The 20,660-nt window shown below is 47.6% G+C and overlaps 11 protein-coding genes across 11 annotated transcripts; 6 read left to right on the plus strand and 5 right to left on the minus strand.

Moving 5' to 3' along the window:
• Nucleotides 1-222: 222 nt before the first annotated feature.
• Nucleotides 223-1,335, minus strand: POJ06DRAFT_191207 (mitochondrial carrier domain-containing protein; the record flags this gene model as incomplete). The annotated part of the gene is made up of 4 exons (XM_056184834.1): nt 223-758; nt 814-961; nt 1,037-1,166; nt 1,223-1,335. The coding sequence occupies 4 exons, from the start codon at nt 1,333-1,335 to the stop codon at nt 223-225; spliced, it is 927 nt and encodes a 308-aa protein (XP_056047348.1).
• Nucleotides 1,336-1,685: 350 nt separating this feature from the next.
• Nucleotides 1,686-2,870, plus strand: POJ06DRAFT_272556 (uncharacterized protein; the record flags this gene model as incomplete). The annotated part of the gene is made up of 2 exons (XM_056189567.1): nt 1,686-2,297; nt 2,354-2,870. The coding sequence occupies exons 1-2, from the start codon at nt 1,819-1,821 to the stop codon at nt 2,868-2,870; spliced, it is 996 nt and encodes a 331-aa protein (XP_056047349.1). The 5' UTR covers nt 1,686-1,818.
• Nucleotides 2,871-3,919: 1,049 nt separating this feature from the next.
• On the plus strand, nt 3,920-4,292 carry POJ06DRAFT_264734 (uncharacterized protein; the record flags this gene model as incomplete). The annotated part of the gene is made up of 2 exons (XM_056189024.1): nt 3,920-4,003; nt 4,053-4,292. The coding sequence occupies 2 exons, from the start codon at nt 3,920-3,922 to the stop codon at nt 4,290-4,292; spliced, it is 324 nt and encodes a 107-aa protein (XP_056047350.1).
• A 1,447-nt stretch (nt 4,293-5,739) lies between these two features.
• Nucleotides 5,740-6,891, plus strand: POJ06DRAFT_191040 (WD40-repeat-containing domain protein; the record flags this gene model as incomplete). Its single annotated transcript, XM_056184826.1, has 4 exons — nt 5,740-5,915; nt 5,985-6,082; nt 6,133-6,678; nt 6,731-6,891. The coding sequence occupies 4 exons, from the start codon at nt 5,740-5,742 to the stop codon at nt 6,889-6,891; spliced, it is 981 nt and encodes a 326-aa protein (XP_056047351.1).
• A 1,309-nt stretch (nt 6,892-8,200) lies between these two features.
• POJ06DRAFT_243107 (G protein-like protein-coupled receptor : PQ-loop) lies at nt 8,201-9,507 on the minus strand. The gene is made up of 4 exons (XM_056186305.1): nt 9,180-9,507; nt 8,999-9,088; nt 8,762-8,945; nt 8,201-8,706 (listed from the first exon to the last, which is right to left on the minus strand). Exons 1-4 carry the CDS (start codon nt 9,444-9,446, stop codon nt 8,405-8,407), a joined length of 843 nt encoding a protein of 280 aa, XP_056047352.1. The 5' UTR covers nt 9,447-9,507; the 3' UTR covers nt 8,201-8,404.
• A 777-nt stretch (nt 9,508-10,284) lies between these two features.
• Nucleotides 10,285-11,708, plus strand: POJ06DRAFT_243110 (DHS-like NAD/FAD-binding domain-containing protein). Its single transcript, XM_056186306.1, has 2 exons — nt 10,285-10,882; nt 10,950-11,708. The coding sequence occupies exons 1-2, from the start codon at nt 10,432-10,434 to the stop codon at nt 11,663-11,665; spliced, it is 1,167 nt and encodes a 388-aa protein (XP_056047353.1). The 5' UTR covers nt 10,285-10,431; the 3' UTR covers nt 11,666-11,708.
• Nucleotides 11,709-13,618, minus strand: POJ06DRAFT_243113 (Scramblase-domain-containing protein). Its single transcript, XM_056186307.1, has 7 exons — nt 12,920-13,618; nt 12,836-12,859; nt 12,726-12,780; nt 12,572-12,663; nt 12,378-12,514; nt 11,944-12,234; nt 11,709-11,874 (listed from the first exon to the last, which is right to left on the minus strand). The coding sequence occupies exons 1-7, from the start codon at nt 13,286-13,288 to the stop codon at nt 11,853-11,855; spliced, it is 990 nt and encodes a 329-aa protein (XP_056047354.1). The 5' UTR covers nt 13,289-13,618; the 3' UTR covers nt 11,709-11,852.
• Nucleotides 13,619-13,977: 359 nt separating this feature from the next.
• POJ06DRAFT_204790 (SRP54-type protein) lies at nt 13,978-15,756 on the plus strand. Its single transcript, XM_056185349.1, has 3 exons — nt 13,978-14,189; nt 14,247-15,333; nt 15,388-15,756. The coding sequence occupies exons 1-3, from the start codon at nt 14,112-14,114 to the stop codon at nt 15,573-15,575; spliced, it is 1,353 nt and encodes a 450-aa protein (XP_056047355.1). The 5' UTR covers nt 13,978-14,111; the 3' UTR covers nt 15,576-15,756.
• On the minus strand, nt 15,757-18,462 carry POJ06DRAFT_243117 (uncharacterized protein). The gene is made up of 3 exons (XM_056186308.1): nt 16,694-18,462; nt 16,276-16,635; nt 15,757-16,228 (listed from the first exon to the last, which is right to left on the minus strand). The coding sequence occupies exons 1-3, from the start codon at nt 18,105-18,107 to the stop codon at nt 15,780-15,782; spliced, it is 2,223 nt and encodes a 740-aa protein (XP_056047356.1). The 5' UTR covers nt 18,108-18,462; the 3' UTR covers nt 15,757-15,779.
• POJ06DRAFT_243118 (uncharacterized protein) lies at nt 18,447-19,470 on the plus strand. The gene is made up of 2 exons (XM_056186309.1): nt 18,447-18,764; nt 18,825-19,470. Exons 1-2 carry the CDS (start codon nt 18,554-18,556, stop codon nt 19,388-19,390), a joined length of 777 nt encoding a protein of 258 aa, XP_056047357.1. The 5' UTR covers nt 18,447-18,553; the 3' UTR covers nt 19,391-19,470.
• POJ06DRAFT_243123 (uncharacterized protein) lies at nt 19,471-20,632 on the minus strand. The gene is made up of 5 exons (XM_056186310.1): nt 20,441-20,632; nt 20,309-20,344; nt 20,155-20,260; nt 19,954-20,097; nt 19,471-19,880 (listed from the first exon to the last, which is right to left on the minus strand). The coding sequence occupies exons 1-5, from the start codon at nt 20,503-20,505 to the stop codon at nt 19,638-19,640; spliced, it is 594 nt and encodes a 197-aa protein (XP_056047358.1). The 5' UTR covers nt 20,506-20,632; the 3' UTR covers nt 19,471-19,637.
• Between the last annotated feature and the right edge of the window lie 28 nt (nt 20,633-20,660).

Here is a 20,660-nt window from a genome sequence, read left to right on the forward strand (position 1 = left end):
GAATGCAGCACGAAATGCATTGTCAGCAGAGTGGTTTCCTCTGTATATGATGTAAGTTTCGAACCAGGATCGAAAGGACAAGGACGATTGCAGTTAAATTTAATGTACACTTAGTAATATACACCAGAAAAAATGCACAAATTTAGAACCCAGTCTATATGCATTGATAAGGAAACGCCTTTTCTCTCGAATATGTAACCTAAAGTACAATCGTTCTTGCATCTAGTTTTCAACAGCCTCGACAAACATCATCAGTTTTCTCGTCTGCTCCATAAATGTGAGAGTCAAGATGGTGTGCGGCCCAATACGCATCAAATGTGCAAAGAAACCCTTATACAGAGCGAGAGGTCCCTCAATTGAGACTGTCTTGAACAAGCAGTCCAGTAAGCCAGAGTACAAGTTACCACGCTGGTTGTACATTCTGGTCATAATAACGTCCCACGGATTCATGACAAAGCATACGCCGAGACCACTAACAGCACTAGAAAGAAGATGCTGAGTGGGTCCCGGAGCAATGCCGTACGTTTCGAGAACGCTCTTGCAATAGTTATAGATAGGAAGCTGCACGCTTGATCCGAAACCAGTCCGCACAACTGCTGAGCCGCAGCCTCGGTACAAGCCGGCAAACCCTTCAGCCTTGTATATAGAACTTAAGCCGTTCCAAAGACTGTTGTAATGAGTTTGAGTACCAACCTGCAAAACTGGAGAATATGACTGCATTCTGGTCTTAACTAGGAAAAACGGCGAGCCGCTTATAGCTGGAGAAACAGGGTGTTAGCTTACTGCGCACACGTTCGCAATGCGAATGCTCACCTCCCATAATTCCGCTTACAGCGCCGGAGAAGACGTTAATGCCGAGGGTGGATTTCTCGGGATCTCCCAGTAAATAGCCGGCCAAGCTCCTCCGGATGGGCTCGTAGAACCCCAGCCGACAGCCATTCAGACCAACTTGATAAACATACTGTACAACTTGTAAGCAACCATAATATGACAGCTGTGTGCCGAATCGTTAAGAATATTCATGGTGGGGACTCACTGCAGAACCCAAGCCTCGTTGCCAGCCCCGAATTCCTTCATTTTTCAAAATGACCCTAAGCGCTTGAAATAAACCGGTGTACACCTTCTTCGTTTCACCTCGAGCGTGCAGTTCTCCCTGTAACTGCATCCTGTAAAATATTAGCAGTTGAGCAGGATTTATCATCTATTGGAGATTCGGCCGTACCGAGTCTTCACAATTTCAATTGGGTTGGTAATAGTAACAGCGCCACAGGCTGCAATTGCTCCAGCTGTAAATCCGCCGAGACTACTCAACTGCTTCTTCTCGGTTGTGCCCATATTGCCTCTATGAGTAATTTCAGTTCAAATGGTCACGGAGCAGGAAGAGCTGGATTGCAATGCTTGTGCTGAACGGCCAGATGCAATCTCCTAATTTTCGAATTAAGTTTCCGCCAGTAATAGTTCCCTCCAGCCCCAGGCACTTGTAAGTGTCTGAGAGGCAATGCAAAGAGTTGGTTAATATTTAAGAGGAACAAAAATTGCCCCGAACGCAAAATTTCGATTGGGAAAATCAATAATGCGTCCCTGCACGCACGCCCGAGGAGCGTAAAATCCCAAGCCGACTTTACCGCGGCGCTCCTCTCGAGCGCCGAATCGCTTTTTTGGTGCCCGCATTCGTGCGCCCACCAGCGAAAGTGGGTTCAGCTCTCACAATAGGTCCGTATGTTGATGGACTCGTCCTTCTGCCCATCGCGTTCCTAGAATCCGTTCTAAACTAGAGCTCTCAAAAGATCCATCGGCTCACATCATTTATCGCTCATAATGGTTTCTTATAAAGAAATAAAAGCCTCTAACGCGCTCCTCAACGATGCGACGGCCCCACGCGCCGCCGTCTTCTTCGGCGGTACATCAGGTATCGGAAAGTTTACGATTAAAGCGCTGGTCTCTACAGGTGCGAGCGTGAAGATCTACCTGGTCGGGCGCAAGAGCTCTGAAGAAGGCGCGCGCGCTTTCATCCAGAAGTTGCACGCCAACAACCCTAAGGCGGAAGTCGTCTGGAACGAAGGTGAGGTCTCGCTCCTGGCGGAAACGAAGAGACTATGCGAGGTTATCAAAAGCAAGGAGTCACGTGTCGATTTACTGTTTCTCACCGCGGGCTACGCACCATTCGGCACACGCAAGGAGACTGCCGAGGGTTTGGAAATCGTTCAGGGCCTGGAGTACTACTCCCGAATGCTGTTCGTTCTTCATCTCCTCCCCCTCCTACGCGGAGGGGAAGCCTCCAAGGTCGTCAGCGTCTCGTCTTGGCGGGTGGGCTAGAAAGGGCGACAATCGAATTGGACGAATTGGACTGAAGAAGCCTGGGAATTTCGGCGGCGACAATCGAATTGGACGAATTGGACCTGAAGAAGCCTGGGAATTTCGGCGGCGTTAAGGCCCAGTGGCAATATGGAGCCATGAACACGACGACCCCAGAGATGCTGGCCAACGAAAATCCCGATGTGACGTTCATCCACTCCTGGCCCGGGCCTGTCAACACGGGAAACGTATGGAGGGGTACGGATCCGAATTCGATCATGTCCTGGGTAGTCTGGCTTCTCCTTGAGCCCCTTATTGGCCTTGTTGGGTTCAGCGACGAGGAGTCTGGACAGAGGCATTTGTTCCAAAGTACCAGCGCTGCTTTTGGTGGTCGTGGCGTACCATGGAAGTGCAAGCCAGGTGTAAATTCGCTAGAGAAGCAGGCGAATGGATTATTTCTCGTTAATAATAAGTGCGATTGTACTCCGAATGCGAAGGTTATGCCTTTGCTTCGAGAGAAGGCGCAGGGAAAGATTTGGGACCATACGCAGGAAGTGATTCAGCCATATTTATAAACGAAAGCCCTTCTCTATTGTCTATTAAGAAGCTCTATTTGATCGAATTACGATAGGACGTGACTGAATGAGTGATGCGAGTTCGCGATCGCGGCGCGACTGATTTGTTTAACGGAGATGCCGGTCCGTGCGCGCCCTAACCCCATGCTGCCAACAGCCGTACGCGAACTCGCCGCGCTCGACTTGTCGAAATACAGAGAGCTTGTGCAGACTGTTAGCTCACATTCGACAATTTGTTAACAGAGCAAAGAGCACATTCGAAAGCTGAGCGGTTCAAAATACAATGTTAATCTTGGAAGACAACGGAGACAACGGTATATTGGAAGAGTCATAGAAGTGACGGAACGCGATCGCGGTTCGCATGTTCGTGTAACAATGAATAAATGGCGCATGCAGCAGTTTCTTGGCAGGCTTCAGATTTAATTTGTTTACTTGAGATTGCGCGCACGGTCAGCGAGTTGATGATAGTCACATGTCGCTGCAATCGAACGACGCGTTTTTGAGAGTGGCAGTCATCGGACACGCTCTTGGGCGTCGGTGTGTAGAGAATCCCACGATATTCGCGTCTGCAGTAGCTTTCGCTATTGGCGTGGTGCGGCTCAACTTCCACCGTACTGTAATGAAAGTTTGACTAATACATTTCATTGAGTGTTCGCACGCGTCTAACAAGCGAGGCGTCGAACAACATCAAAGACGATCTACAGTCGCAGACAACTCGACTTCGCTTTAATCAATGTATATCAGCAGAATAGAACGAATTAACTCGTATAATAAAAATCACTCTTGCGGTCGAGCTAAGTGATGCGGATTCGATGACAGTGAGTCAAGGGTCAGGGCACGCACGGACGGGCAGTAACTAAACAAATCACTCGTGCTCGACACTCGCCGCCGACACTCGTTCACGCGTCTCGCGCATCGCCCTGTTCTTGTCTATTCTGTTTCCCGTGCCTCTCGTTCTGACTGTGAATGTCCCCACTGTCCCCACTGCCGTGGTGTCCCGCTTAATCTCTCAATCTTCCCTCTCGCCTTCGTTCGACCATTATTCAGCCATGGATTTGCAACAGACAAAACAGAAACAGCAACAGCAACAGCAACGTCTCCCGGTACCCTTCTGGGACAGTGTTTCTGCTCGAGTAAGCGAGCAAGTGTGGTTGCCTTCTTCGTCGTCCTGTCAAGCCAAAGACTGGGGGCCAACAGGCAATTGCGCGTGGCTGGGGCACTTGTCTTAGGTGGTCTTCCCACGCTGAGGTCCGCTACGACGTCGAAGAGCTGGTGGATGACGACACGGGTGAGGAAAGGCCGGCCAAAAGGCAGAAGTTGGAAAAGGATCGGCGACGGACGGAATCGACGATGTGGAACTACTCGCCGCAATGTGGAGTACACGAGCTGGACAATGATCTGCTCGTCGCCACTAGCATTTGATATCATCGTACGTGTGTTAATGATGGCAACCGAGCACTACATTGATTGACTGAATTCTGAATTTCGGCAAAAAGTCCCGACCTTAAAGCATACAGCGGATTACTGAACAATGAATAACTTAGTGGATTTGCTTAGTGAAGGTTTAAGCTAGCCCAAAGTAAGGATAGTTAATTGCCTAAAGCGGCATACGACTATCGCTATTAGCGTAAATCAATTTGGCCCTGCGGCAAATATTCCTAACCCTCGGCTGCGGGTCAAAGGTCGGATGGATAGACAGCTTGGTTTTATGCAAATATTTTTGACAGTCAACGGCAATTAATGGCCGGCAGCCGAGCTATAGGTCGAGATGTCCATTTTTACCTTTTCTCAGTGCCTGATAAGTCGCTGGGGGGAATGATATTGAACCCATCCGTACTGTGAAAAACTTTCTCTCCATGCTGAACATCCTCATTGTTGCGTCTGGTCCGTATCGCGTCACACTGCGCAGCACTAGAGTCGACCTGATGCCAACAGATGATGCTCTCACGCCGGGCCATTATGACATACGGCCTTATTCTCGCAGAGGTTATAAGATATTTGTTATACGTCCATGTATGTGCAGCTACTTGGGTTTACGTAGACACAATATCCATCACAGACGAGCCCTGGCTTACCCGAATCCTTTCCAAAACTATCACGGGCAGGGACGACTTCTTTCGGGCTCGGGTCCGTGTGACAGATGGCAAGTGCGTAATAACTGGCGTGGTCAACGCTGGGGCTTATAGGAATGATTGGGTCGGGTTTGAGACCGCCCGCATCTTCCCAATTTCTAGTGAAGAATATTGGGTACAGAGCGGATAGTCTAGGTGGATCACGAACAGAGTGGGAGACCGTGATGCAGGAATAAATTCTTCTCGGAACGGGCTACTTATGCAGTCCCATATCCATCAGAAATTTGATTCTTTCAGTTTGAAAGGATGGAGGCCGAGCTTTTAGGTTGAATGGGGAATTTTAAATAATACTAGCACCCGGCATCAGTGTGATTGCGCCGTTGCGAATCTCGTCATTTTGAAGGTTCTCCCAGATACCGAAGACGATGACAGTCCAGTTCACTGTGAACGGAAGGTGATCCACACGACTGCTACGTATTATTTTCAATCCCGGCTGTAAGAGTTCCAGAAAGATAATCGCTGGTCGGGTTTTGCTAGGTTGCTGTACGCAAATATTTTGGTTTTCAGAGTAGGAATTTCGATTACTCGGTGCGATAAATAGGAGTCAGCCTAAACCCCTGCATAAATGTCACACCATTAACGTGCTAACGAAGGCGTTCTTTCGCATATTTACTCGGCTTTTCATGTTGTAACTAGTGACCCAAATAAGGCACAAAGTGGCATTAATAGCTGGTGTCACATTACTTCGCCTGTGTGATAGATATTGAATCTTTGCATACTCTCACTTAGATTTAAGCATGACCGCGGTGGTGCCATCGAGAGATATCGTTTGCAGCTTTCAGCCTTCAAAGACTTTCCGCAATCATAAGGAAGGAACAAAAATTACATCCATCGATTTTGACGATGCAGGTGCTCTACTACTAACATGTGGTGAAGACGAGAGCTTACAGCTATATGACGCCAAATCAGGAAAGTGTGTAGTGATCTATTTTCAATTTCTTCAGGGCAACGTTGTCTAACGTGTGATACCCTTCTGGTTTAGGCACAGTAAAACACTGTATAGTAAAAAGTACGGTGCCCATTTAGCGCGGTTCACCCATAATTCAACAGATTGCGTGTACGCTTCAACGAAAGATAATGGTAATTTGTTGCTCTTAATACATTTAGTATCACGATTGACTTTTGCTCAGATACTATTCGATATCTCTCACTGCACGATAATCATTACATTCGCTACTTCAGGGGCCATAAAAAGAAAGTCATTGGATTGGAAATGTCACCAAGTGATGACCAGTTTATTTCTGCTTCTCTTGACAACTCGGTCAGATTGTGGGACCTTAGATCTGCAAACGCTCAGGGCCTTCTTACAATTCCGGCACCCGCGTTTGTCGCTTTTGATCCAGCCGGTGTTGTGTTTGGGGTCGGATGCGAGCAGACTGCAGAGATATTACTATATGATCTGCGGAATTATGACAGCGAACCGTTTGCAGTGTTCAGAATTGATACACTCCGAGGGTCTAACCAGCCCGTGCCTTGGACGAAGTTAGAGTTCTCTAACGATGGGAAAAATATGCTTGTTGGGACGAGGGGGTCAGCTCATTATCTCCTGGATGCATTTTCTGGTGACGTACTCATGAGATTTACCGGCCATAACTATCAAGCCATGACTGGCGAACGGCAGTACGTGTCATCTGGTGATGTCTGTGTCTCCCCAGACGGAAGATTTGTGCTTTCCGGTACGTGCACTGTCTTTTTTTATCTTCTGCTGCCCGTCTCTGATTTATTTAGGCTCCGATGATAAAAAGGTATACGTATGGGATATTCAGTCGCCTGTGAGAGACGGCGCTCAGCGGCCAATCGCAGCACTTGAATCCAAGACCCCGGCTACAAATCTCGCCTTCAATCCTCGGAGTTTAACGCTAGCTTCTGCTGACAGAGAATTGGTATGATGCTTTCTACAGTAATTACAGGATTTTGGTTAGTGTCTAACAGACTTCCATAGACATTTTGGTTGCCAGAGGAAGCAGCCATAGAGAGAGGCAGGAAGTAATTTTAATTACGGAGTTACATTGAGAATGCACTTGTTAATTGTGCTGTCAGTATCTACGGTTGTGGATGTACGATAGTGGGTTTCAATTTACGGTATCATTGGTTGAAATCAAATGGAGGAGCTTGTGTATTGTACTGCACACGTACTATTGTATACTAGTCAGGATGAAAGATGTGAAGGTAAGGTTCAAGCGGCCTCACGGATAAATTCGTTTTACAAAATAGAGGAGACTATACCGTCGTTGAAATTGTGCTGGCTGCGGGTGGCACGGTTCCGTAACCTCCCATGGACGTTCATGGGCCCAGTACGGGCCGTAATCAGCTGCAATTTGTAGTTGCAATCACAATAATAAATAATACGCTGCGTTTAGATCGGTTTGCGGCCCGCCTCACGAAGACTGCGACATGCAATGAATGACCCAGGTGCCATCCATTAATATACTTGCCGCAGGGTATTTCACCCGCATTCCTGCACATGCCGCGCAACTTCATGTATCCACCAAACGTAAAACAGAATCTGATCGACCGTCTGCACTTTGCAACTTATTCCTGTTTTAGGTTAGGTTTCCGAGTTATATAGCCTGTGGGGTTTTGATGTTCACGTACCCGTCGGTCTGATCAGATTAGCATATCTATTCTTCGTCTGTGCAATTATCCTGCCTAACAGTATCTTCCGAACTATTTACTTTTAACTTTCGGATTCTATAAATTGAAATGGAGACCAGAGGAAACCGCCTGGAATACCTAGCACTGAATGACGGCTACGAAAGTCAAACTGATACTCGCTGTTCTAGCCCAATTCTAGAGGCCACAGACCCTGGTTCATCATCGTCACCCTATTCCATCGGTCAGTCAGAGTTATATACAGAAGTTGCTGTGGAGGGTCAATAAATAAACGAGATTTCGCTCAGATGGCAGCTGCTGCTCGAGATTTCTTGGAAATCCCTGCCTCTGAAGTTTCAGTAGAGAGGCTCTTTAACGGAGGGAGAGACCTGCTGGGAGTGAGAAGACACTCACTGCAGGGAGAGATGATGCGGATGTTGATGCTGCTGCAGGGTGTGTATAGGTGTCAGGAGCAGGCCTGAATAGTGCATCAGTCTTGCGTATTGTGGTTTGCGTCTTTCGTTTTGCGGCTTATGTCCCCGCGTTTCATTTGCTTGTCGTTTTGTGCCTTAATGCCTTTGCTTCTTGTGTTGGAACCGTAATAAACTATGAGCACTGCTTGTGAGTTTCAGGGTTTCAGGGTTCAGGGGTTGCGAATAGATGCGACTAACGAATATTCGGCGAATAATATTCGTTATTCGTTATTCGCCGAATATTATTCGCAAATGCAAATATTCGGAGCAGCCCTAAATCTATTGCAATAGTTGGAGATTTTACGCTGCGCTGGCAATCAACGCGATCCCTCGTTTCTCAGTCCACAGTGCGCGATCTGATTGACGACCTGGAACTAGCAGCTAACCTTGGAGTCCGGAATACTGAAGTCGAACTTGGAGCCCGCGTTAACTCAAGGTCGCTTGAGTTTCCACCTGCATCGACGTGGTCGCCCGCCACATGCTCTCTCCTGTCTGTCTGGTTTATCTCTCTGCGGAGCATTTTCTGTCTGATCCACGGAGCCATGTTGAAATAGCCACCACAAGCAAACACCCCGCACCAGAGGACAAATTCTGTGGCGTAGATGACCATGCCAAGAACGTCGAGCTTTGGCTGGAAGACTTATGACGGGTAAGTTTTCAGGTCGCAATCTGCTTTCTTTGAAAGAGCACTTACACACAGAGATGAAGGAGAATACATCTCCAGCTGCATCAATTCCCACGAAGATGAAGGAGATTCCACGGACTGTTCGATGGACATATATATCATAGTAATGGCGAAGAACTCCAGCTGAGAGAAGGAAGTTTGATACGACGCCCATTAAAGTCACGGGCCAGTGACGATCTTGTTTGAGTGCTTCCTGTAGGCAAAAGTAAGTACAAAAAGTAGGAAACAGGAGGAAAGATGGCGAACCTTTAATCCGAGGACCAGGCCCGCCTCCACGCCGCCCAAAAGAGCACCAATAACTCCAACAAACATGCAGCATTTCATAGATCTCCATCTCTACTTATATCTATCAGTAAAAGCTCAAAAATCCCATCTCAATCAATTCAACAGCTGCTGCATTTCGCCCTACTCAACGCGAAAGACTCACATCATCGTAGTGAAAGCACTGAATCCAAGTGATCAGGCTCAACACCGTTAAAATCTGTGGCTGTATCTGCAGCGCAATATTAAAGTTCCCCGCGATGTTATACGCTCCCAATGGAACACCAGCACAAGCCCACAGAAGCATCATGGAGCGTTGCAGTCCAATGGTATTGTGGCGGCGGTAATTGATTATGATTTGGGGGATTAGTTGGATGGACCAACATACTGCGCCGATCGTACCGAGAGTGTTTGCGGCAACTGGGACGTCCATCGTTGGGAATGGAGAGGAGTTGCCGCGGACGGGAGTTAAATTTCTGGATGGTTGACCTGAATGAATGATGATGATGATGATTTCCCATTGGCTTCTCAGGGTCGCAGGCCTTATGCAGCCCCACTCCTAGCTAAAACTACGCTAACTACATTATCCATCTCGTTATGGGATCCGACACTCATCCAACAGCCCCCCACTCTTTGACGTCTCTTTTGGTCGGTCCTGTAGATCTCAAATCTGTGGGCGTTTATGCAAGGGCAGGCGTCGTCAGGCGACAGGGCTTGAGGGCCCAGTCTTCTTGTGTTCATCGCAAACCTGATTACTGTTCTGACCACCGTCAAGTTGGGTTTCCACTTCTCGATCGGACTATCAAGGTTCGACCCGTCCACAGCTAGGGTTATCCTGCATCAATTTTCTTGTGTGAATTTGGAGCTCTTCGTTCCCAGCCTTGAGTTCGTCATTGGCCGCGTGAAGCTTATCATTACTCTCTTTCAATTCCTCAATTGCTGCGAGAATAGAGGTAATGGCGTCCCTTTTCTCATCTCCGACCGTCTTGTCTCTGGCTGTCGTCCTTCGATCGAGTTAGCGTGCTCGGTCGGTTTTGAACGCGACTCGGTCGAGGAGCGTCTGGAACCGCTACCTCCAACAAACTGCCCGTCTCGCCCTCGTAATTTTCATCCCGATCCCATTCATTGGCTCTTTGACTTTGTGATACAAAGGGGTCCGTAACGACCGAATTCCCACGCTGCCTCCTGGAGTTTTCGAGTTCAATTGCCTTGCTCGTCTCGTTTTCATACGCGGTCGACGTGACGGTTTGGTTGGTATGATACCGAGGAGCGTGCGTTGAGTCTTGCTCCTTGCCAGTTATGCTGGCATCCAACGTGGCATCGGATCACGCGTTGTCAAAACGTTGGGTCTGGTGCCGTCTAATACAAGACTGAACTCCCAACCTTGCCGTACCTGGACATGTTTGCAGCAAAGATGAATGACATATAGAGATAATAGCAAGCAAGAAAATATATTTCATATACCGGCCAGGTCCAAAAAAAAAATGCTGCGCGTGCCGTATAACCTGAAAATGGCAGCTGTGCCGATGGTACTGCCTCCGACGGCGACGACCCTCAGTGCGGCGATAGCAGCAACGGCAGACTTCCTCGACCCGGCGACAGGTACGACTGCTCTACTCACCGGTGCAGGTGTCTCTGTTGAATCAGGTATCCCAGACTACCGTGGCCCGTCGGGGACATATACTCTCAATCGGAATCATCGCCCCATCTTCTACACCGAATTTGTCGACCATCACACGATTCGTAAGCGGTATTGGGCTCGGAGTTTCTTGGGATGGCAGGCCGTGCGACTGGCGAAACCGAACCGAGTACACAAATATGTCGGCGACTTGATTAATAGAGGGTGGCTCAGGAGTGTGGTTACCCAAAGTAGGTTTATAAAACACAACTGAGCGATGAGCCTGGTCAACGCGCGAGAGTACTAATCAGTTCTCAGATGTCGACTCCCTACATTCTGCTTATGTTAAAGATGTTACGGAGATCCATGGCACGTTGTCCTCAGCTGTCTGTCTGACATGCGGCACTCATTATGACCGATCAGACCTGCAGGTAGAGTTAGCAAGACTGAATCCAGATTGGGCAGATCTGCTACAACAGGAACTTGACCGGCTATCGCAGCACCGGATAGCGAATCCAATAAAAGACTTCCGACTGAACCCAGACGGTGACCTTGAGCTTCCAGCTAGGATCAGTTACGACGAGTTCAAGTATCCTACATGTCCCGCCTGCGCATCTAAGGGAACAGCGAAATCGACATCCAATGGTGCTTGGTCAGAAGCGAACATAGATGTTATAGTTCCACATTCTAAGCGAAAGGTCAAGGACGTGGGCGTTCTCAAGCCGGATGTGGTCTTCTTCGGCGAGTCTGTCGACGACCCTGTTAGAAGAGCCGCAGAGCAAAAGATGAATGTGGCGGACAAGATACTGGTCGTCGCTAGTTCACTCGCGACGTATTCCGCCTTTCGGCTAATAAAGGAGAACAAGATTAACGGTAAGAGAATCGGCATAATAAACGTCGGACCGGTGAGAGGAGAGCACGAACTTCTTTTGCCTGGAGACCTTAGAGTGTCATTTATCGCTGGGGATATTCTTGGTGGAGTGGTCGACATAATGAATGAGCAACGCCGTCCGCTGGCATATACCCGCAGTTGAGTCACAAATGCGCGTGCGACCAGAGACTGAGGATCTAGAGGGTTTGAAAAATCTATTGTATATATAACACTAGATAATGATAGACTAGACCGATCACATCCTTGCTACATGGTAGAGATGGCATTCATATCCTCTTAGCACGTCTTTCGATATATGTGTTTGAAGAATTGTCGTGGTTTGTAATCTATCATGGCTCGATAATTCCACCTCTGCATATGAAAAATTGTGGATTAGCATCATAGACTTCTAATAAATCGCAGACAGGAAAGAGAACATACCGGCCGCTATGTCTCGAGAAATAATCAAAGTCGATACTGATGGAGGTTGCAAGCATGACAGCTCTTTCATCCAGTGTCATTCCTTGAGCCTTTTCGTCCGCAATGGACTCCTCGGTAGAGGCCGAGTCCATGGCAAGAATATATTCACCAACGTCCGTAAAGACTTCTGTGCCTATTCCCATCCATTGGCGCCATACTATTCCTAGCAGTCTGCCTTGTTCGTTCAATAGGTCGAATCTATACGACAGCAATGGCGCGTCAATTATAGCAAACTGGTTAAACGATTCTTCCCTGTTATCCAATGTTAGCATTGGTAATACCGAATTTTATAACAATAAATTCAATAACAATACTAAAGGCGATAATTACCCGTCCCTATAAATATTCAATTATTAAAATCCCTTACTGCAGATGTGGACAATAAGTGAACTGACCTGAGAAATAGATTATACCGACGGCGCCATGGATGCCACCGTTGGTGCGACTCGCCGATAAGAACTTCCTCGCCGTTCTCATCTGGCGGAAGGAATACTTGCAACCTTGAGTTAATCCATGAAAACCTCCGACGAAGCTGCACAAGTGTGAATGGTCTGCAAGCCAGACAATTAAGGGTCAATGCGACGCATACCGTCAATATATGATTACCAAAGGCATCATAAGCTCTCACGGTAAATGGTCTATGGAGTCTATACAACTGACGGGTGATGAAAGTCAAAAACCCTGGACGGTCAACTGTTAGCAAAGCCATTACTTGCCTAACTTATTACCATCAATATCTCTACCTTGATCGACCTCTTCCATACTTCCAAGTGACAGCCTATCACGGCTCATAAGAGACTAAAACCATAAAATGTTAACCCCGTTCTACCTCTGTATCAAAGGCCCAGCTTACATATCTGTTGGCTTGTTCGTATCCCTAATGGTATTTCGACGTTAGCCTCACAGTGCTTTCATTGTGGCAAATCTAGACACTCACCACAGCCAGCCCAATAATCTCAATTTCTCTTTTAATAATTAGCTCGGGATTCTCCAATAAGGGAGTAATCAGGTCAGATCGTTGAACGATGCCTTTCGGATCATCAATCACCCTCGTCACCTCTCCTTTGGGCCCAATGACCTCTCGATAGAATTGTGGCCCGGCGCGCCTAAACCTGGATCGAAAACTTCCGCCAGCTCTAGTATAGCGATCTATTTGCTCCTGGGATGCGTAGGTCCGACTGAAAAGCGGGATCGCGGCTGTAGCTGATGGAAATAACGGCTTCGAATCTAGTGTCGGAAGTGACGTCAGCGCCCACCTGGAAAGCGGCCGGTAGAAGCCAGCCCGAAACGGCCGTAATGCAAGCATTTATCGGTTTGCCACTTATTATTGACCAGAATCGCGAGAGGGTCACATAAGCCAGTGTTGCAGCTCTTTCGGTGACTGAGACTCAGATGTGTTCAGGTACCAGCTGAATCAGATACGAACGTGACAAACAACGACTTAGTCAACAAGCAGGCCAAGAAAATAGAAAGCAATAAATCTACCAAATGAGAGCTTGTTCGCGATTTTAATTACGGCATAGTTCAGATACTCGCATATATGTCCGCGAATGTAAGGCCCTTGTATTAGACGGCACCAGACCCAGCGTTTTAACAACGCCGAGATCCGATGCCATCAAGGAGACGAGACAAACGCACGCTAACAAGAGCACTCTAATAATGAAGGTTGGACTGAATCTTAATTGTGTGTTCGCACTCGTCTTAAGAAAATGAAGCCGGTTGGTTCACTGTCGTCACCAGACTTACCACAATGCGGTTACCGTGAACTTACAGAGCCAAACTAACCTTAATATGTAGTTCTAAGATACTTTACCGTAAATTTTAACAATATTCAGCCGTTCTACGTTTCTATGAAATATTGGGGCTGCAACCGGATACAGTGATTAGGGTTAACGGACCTCGAAGGAAGGGCTGAAAGTGCGTTGCGGACTAGCATATCACGTGCACCACGTTTCCTTCTGGTGACAGTTCAACTGAAGTTGGCGAACAAGTGACCATTCGATAAGGCATGGAGAATTGAAGTTCTCAACATATTTATAGCATTTAATGTTTTTAGCATCAAGAACTCTTTTCTTATTTGGAACGCTTACAATTATTTCAATTCTTCAATCCCCAATCGACACGTCGCAATGGTTTTAGCAGACCTTGGTCGGCGTATTAACGCCGCCATGTCGGACTTGACTCGGTCGAATGTCGTGGATGAAAAGGTCAGCGCATTGTTTTCCATATAGAGTGCACAAGCAGTGGTATTAATAAGCTATTAGGCGCTTGACTCGATGTTAAAGGAAATTTGCATGGCTCTACTAGAGTCTGATGTAAATGTTAAGCTTGTGTCAACACTGCGGGCCAATATAAAGAAGCAAATCAATCTTAAAGATCAGGCTCCTGGTGTCAATAAGCGGCGATTAGTGCAGAAGACTGTTTTCGATGAACTGTGCGCTTTAGTTGATTGCCAGTCGGAGAATGGAGATGCTCCAGCTTTCAAGCCAAAAAAGGGACGTAGCAATGTCATTATGTTTGTCGGTCTACAAGGATCTGGAAAAACCACGTCGTGCACTAAGCTTGCACTGTGGTACCAGCGGCGAGGATTCAAGGTCGGATTGGTTTGTGCAGACACGTTCCGTGCTGGCGCGTTTGACCAGTTAAAGCAGAATGCTACGAAAGCGAAGGTGCCATACTACGGCTCATACACGGAGACCGATCCCGTTGCTGTTGCAGCGGCTGGTGTTGCGCGATTCAAGTCAGAAAAGTTCGACATTATTATCGTTGATACGTCCGGCCGGCACAGACAGGAGCAAGAACTCTTTGCAGAGATGGTACAAATTTCTCAAGCCGTAAAACCTGACCAAACAATCATGGTTCTCGATGCGTCAATCGGTCAAGCTGCAGAGTCACAAAGTAAAGCGTTCAAGGATTCATCCGATTTTGGTGCCATCATTCTGACGAAGATGGACGGCCACGCTAAGGGCGGTGGTGCTATTTCTGCTGTGGCGGCGACAAGAACTCCGATTGTATTCATTGGTACTGGCGAGCATATTCATGATTTGGAACCGTTTACTCCAACGCAGTTCATTTCGAAGCTGCTGGGTATGGGCGACATAAGGGGCCTCGTGGACCATGTTAAACACATGAACCTGGATCAGAAGGAGACAATGAAGCATATTGAGCAGGGTATTTTCACGATTCGAGATTTGAGAGATCAATTAAGCAATATTATGAAAATGGGACCGCTATCGAAAATGGCTGGTATGATTCCGGGTATGAGTCAAGTGATGGGAGAAGTCGGTGAGGAAGAAAGCAGCAAGCGATTGAAGAGGATGATGTATATTATGGATTCAATGACGGAGAAAGGTAAGGACTTTTGGAAATATTCGCCCGCATGAGCCATGCTAATCAGATAAACAGAGCTTGACAGCGATGGAAAGATTTTTGTGTCAGAGCCAACTCGCCTGACGCGTGTCGCAAAAGGCAGCGGCACTTCGGTGCGGGAAGTAGAGGACGTGCTCTCGCAGCAACGAACCATGGCACGTATGGTCAAACAGGTAGGCGGCAAGAAGCCGCCCCGGCCGAAAATGAAACGACTGCGAGCGTAAGCAGATAGCAGATTGTTGTATGTGATAAATGTTCTGTCCGGCGAGGGATTGCAGATATTGGATGTAACTTTATGTGTGAATATTCACCATAGCAACTCTTGTGAGGCATGACAATCTGGTAACCCCTACATTCTCCCTGATGTACAGACTATAATACAACAATCCGTGGTATCGTCATTAATCTTCGTTGCATTCGTCTAAACTCTAACTGTACACAATATTCTCATCGCGACCCCAATTTAGCAAATCGTGAGCACAGAGTATTTGCTTCTGAGTGCCTTTCTTACCTGCGTATCGCTTCTTCCGAGGGTCAATCAGTTTGAAGACTGCCTCCAGTGATCGATACGCTTCAATTTCAGACTGAGATACAGATTCGTGAGCGGACGCGATTCGGCTGCTTTGACGACCAAGTCGTGGGGCAGCCAGCTGCTTGTGATTCATCAATCTTTCCGCAAGATAATGGAGCCATAGAACGTTTGTCTTTGGACAATATTCGGCCCAGTTGTGTTTTACAGTCGTTTGCGAAAAGCCCTTTGACCGTCGCCGTGATACCTTGTCTGTTATTTCTTCGAGCGCTTGTTCACTAGGCATGGAGTCATCTACTGGCGTGAACAGCTTTTTACTGAATCGATATATGTCAAACTGGTAATCCCCTGCTTGTAATTAGCAATTGACCCGTCATTCTAGAGTTATCGCCTACCTCTACCGCTGTAGATAGTCGGATCATCCAGCGCTGTATATACCAGGGCGCCATGGCATTTTGCCCTCGAAAGCGTGTAATCAATAATGGTGACCTTCAAGTTAACAGCATTGTGTCCATCGTCTAAACTCATATCCGCCATCATCTCCGAAATCTCGTCTTGTCGGTCGAGAACGATATTTCCCCAGTGCAGGTCGCGGTGTTCGAAGTCAACGAACATTTCAGCGTACGCTAGCGATCGTGCGACTCTCCAGAATATCGCCGCTGCTTCTCTCCATGACTTGAGCGCGAAGTGTTCCAGGTCAGTGCCAGCGTTGTTGAGAATGATGATGCAGTAGTACTGGTCTTCTTCATAGGTATCTAAACTTTTCTTTAGCATTTGACAGCAAAGTCTCTAGGAGTTCCAAGTTGTACTTACCTGGACGACCATTCTCAGATCCCTCGGCATCATTAAATTTATCCCACAGTTCAAGGAGAATATCTGAATACTTGCCCTTCACAACGTGCGCATCAATTACTTTGACAAAGCCATCGTAGGCCATCAGTGTTTTGGATATCTTTAACTCGTTTGCAATGTCGCACACTGACGCCTGCTCTATCTCGGCATCGGTCTTGCCGAATGGCATGATTTTCAAGACGTGAGATGCGGTGGACTCGCAGTGAATAGCTGAATAAACTTCGCTGTAAGATGCTTCACCAAGTTTCTGTAATCTCCAACGATCTTGGAACGATGCAATAAACTCTGAGAAATTCCGGACTTCCTTAGATGTGCAGCAGTTCAGCAGGTCATCGAGAACAGAGGACCTTGCATCAACTATCTCTTCCAGGTCCGATAAATTTGTGCTGTCGTGTAGCGGCGACGACGGTAGTGGCGTACCTTTAGGTGTACCAAAAGGCTGTCCAATAGGAGAAATTATCTTAGGCGATGAAGGCGGGGTCGATGGGGTACAGGGAACAATCCTCGCCTCTCTCGAGGGACTACTCTTAGGAGATACTCTGTCCTTCGTTATTGGAGAAGACAAAATTGAATTCAAATCCACTAATGAACTATCTCGCATGGGAATAGCTATCGGCGATACAGACTTCTGTACGGAATTGGTCCTGACATCGTCTTCTTGAGAACGGCATAAAATTGGCGTGGACGTGGCCAGAAGTTCTGAGCTGGTTGATATAGACGACTTGTCAATTTCTTCGTTAAGAGCTATGAGTGAGACTGAGTCAGAAGACGACAATGGCACCAGAATAGGATTAATTTGATTGGCCAGGTCTGGTTTCAATATAACGTCCAAGCACACGGAAAGATCTGAAAGATCAATCTTCACTTCCGGTAGCTTGTAAATTATCGGCATTCGCTTATGTTGTTCACTATCTGTATCTGGCTGCTGAAATACACCTGGTGCTGTAGATGGATGGTTGACGCTCTTGCCGCTTAGAGGCTCACGGGGAGACTCGACCATACTTGCAGACAACGCCGACTTCAGCTTTAACATCGTCGACTTCCGTGGGACTTGCAGACCGTTCTCTTTATCCTCCCGCACAATCAAATTCGTTCTGCGTTCCTTGGTATATTTGGCTGGTGAATCGGGTGTCCTGGTCGCACTCCGGTCCGCACGGATGTTTTCTCTGCTGTCAAGGCCTGCACCATTGTCCACCGCGGCATCATCTGTAGATTTTCTCGACTTTGGCGAGAGTATCGGAACAATACTGCTAATCTTCTTAACAGGACTAGTTCGAGCCCATAATTCGGTGTCAGTAAGCCCCTGCCAATGGCGGGATTTGTGCACGCGACGGCCGTAGGTGTGCTTGGGCTGCTGCTGCTTTGAGAAACTCATGCCACTCGAACCACAACGTTTATTCCACAATTGTTAACAAACAGTGCAACGCAGCGGCAATGCTGGAGGGCACAGAGAGTCGCAGAGCAGGTTGGCGAGTGAGAAGTCGTATCGAGTACAAGACAAGTTGGCAATGAGACAAACTTGCACATGGCAACCAGCATCCCACATTTATTTGTGTGTTTTGTGTTTGTTTACTCCGTTCCCGGCCTAGCAACACCTCAGGGGGCATTCTGCTAACTGTGGCGCATTGCGGCGCATGCTGTGGCCAGTGAGCCACGGGTTAGGGCTCTTTCTGTTTTCTTCTGCAAGCTTCCGCTCGCGTTCGACCTGTTTCGCTGCTAAACCAACTGAAGCTTAGTTTTCTTCCATTTATTGGAACGTCATATTTTGTCCGAGCAGGGCAGCAGGTGGAAGAATGATAATTCCACGCCAAGACTTGACTCATGTCGGCAGCCGCGATCGATTACCAGCCGCGAGTTTCGAGATACTATAATTCCCATTCGACAGGGTCTCCTGGCGAGCCGAGCGACCTCGGCTCCAGGATGCAGTCGCCTCATCTGAAACGATCTCGCTCGCCGCATGATTCTGATTGCAGTGCGACGAGGGCACGGGCGAAGAGGAGGCTGGTTGACTCGTTTACGCTGTTGTCACTGGGTACGTTTGGTCGAATTACACTGATTGGTTGACGACTCTTTCTCATGTACGATTGCATAGATTCTGGAAGCGAGGCATCGTCGCCGGCGCCTAGAAAGAAGAATCATGAGGAAATATTACATTACGACTATTGGGACCGCTCCCGACCGCTACGCGCTGAAGATAAGGACGACGGCGAGCGTATGGACACCAGCAATGCGCACACAATCTTCATATCGTCGCTGGATACTACGTCGGATGAAGAAGAAGACGAGATGGAATGCCAGGACAAGTTAGTGTTTGTTCCTGACTTGGAGCGGAGGATCATGGACCTGCCTTACTCGTTACTGCGTCGTCGCGAAGAGGCTGCTTATGAGTCTATTCCTATGGCAATACCGTTTAGAGATCAGGAGACGAGTATGGTACTGTATAAACCGAAAGAGCAGATTATCGCAGAGTCACTTGCGCGACATGCCGAAGACAGTAAATCAAAGAATCGCAGGCAGAGAGCATTTGCACAGAATTACGATAGTATGATCTATGATGAATACTGGAGCGACGACGAGCGAGAACCGAGTGACGGTAACCACGAGGACCTCGATCTAAGAGACGGAGAAGACGACAACGACGCTATGGATTTGGATTAATTTGTATATACGGAGTTGTGATATTATTAGCGTTATTTGTTTACTTTTCTCGAGACCTAATTTTGTGCAATTCCAAGACAAATTTATTCTCAACCGTATCTAGGCGTCCCTGAAAAACTCCACCAACAAAAAGTCTACCCAAAGCACGAAAGAAGTCCCATACAAATAGTTTCCAACGGTTCTTCGCCAAGAGTAAACCTAGACGAAAAAAAATCTGTGCACTATTACTTTTATTGTCATTCTAGCTCTACATCCTACGGTTCATATCGATGTCGTATCGATATGCCGTACCACCCACCAACATGTCCCCAGCCGGATGTTGTCGTGCGAATCCCGATCGATACGGATTCTCGGTCTGCCCTTCGGACGGTGAAGTGCTAGTTGACGCTGCGTCCGGCGACGACAGCGCCGACGCCGCATCATATGCCTTTGTATCTGTCGGAGGCATATATTGCGGTGGCGCGGGATATCTAGGATCGTACGCCGGGGGCTAAATGAGTGTTAGTCTTCACGCTTACTTGACGTGCAAGTACATTGATGTGAACGGAAAAGAAGATACATACCGGGGGCGCCATATCCGCGCGGTTGCCATTTAATGTGTTCATAGGATACGCCGGATACACCGAATACTGCTCTCGATACATCTGGCCGCCGCCGTACGCGTGGTCTTGCCGTTGAATGGCTTGGAGTCTGCCCTGCACAAGCCACTATCTCGAGTTAAAATCTACAGAAATCGCCAGCCTAAATTCGTGGAAATGACATACAGCATGATACCGCAAGGGCTCTAACCCCTTCGCTAACCGGTGCCGGGCGTGAACATACGCCAACACGAATAACAGCAATATGCTTAAAATAACAGCCCCGAACACCCTTATTTTCGTAAATATGAATATTATTAATAACTAAATGTGTACTTACGCCCATTTGATCTCCCACGAGCGAGCATCAGAGTACCTTTTGTTTGCAAACCAATCTGTCAGCGTCCACGTCTAAATATCAATAGCGCATGTACACATATACGTTGTATGCATACATGTCGAACACACTCACATATACCACTGCCTCTTCTCGAGACTCATTGTGCCTCGAGCGCACCGGATCAGACTGCGCAACATGCTTCCAAAATATCGCCAAGGTGTCTGTTTAGTTCGGCGGGGCCGATGGGGGGGACGTCAGCATATAAAATGTGGCGGTGCAGGCTACTGATTAGATATAAAATCGCTGCGCCACACAAAAGTCCAGCCTCACCGTCTTTTGTTCCATGGACAAA

This window comes from Lipomyces tetrasporus (assembly GCF_029532465.1).
Source record: "Lipomyces tetrasporus strain NRRL Y-64009 chromosome Unknown POJ06scaffold_1, whole genome shotgun sequence".
NCBI classification, from domain to species: Eukaryota; Fungi; Ascomycota; class Lipomycetes; order Lipomycetales; family Lipomycetaceae; genus Lipomyces; species Lipomyces tetrasporus.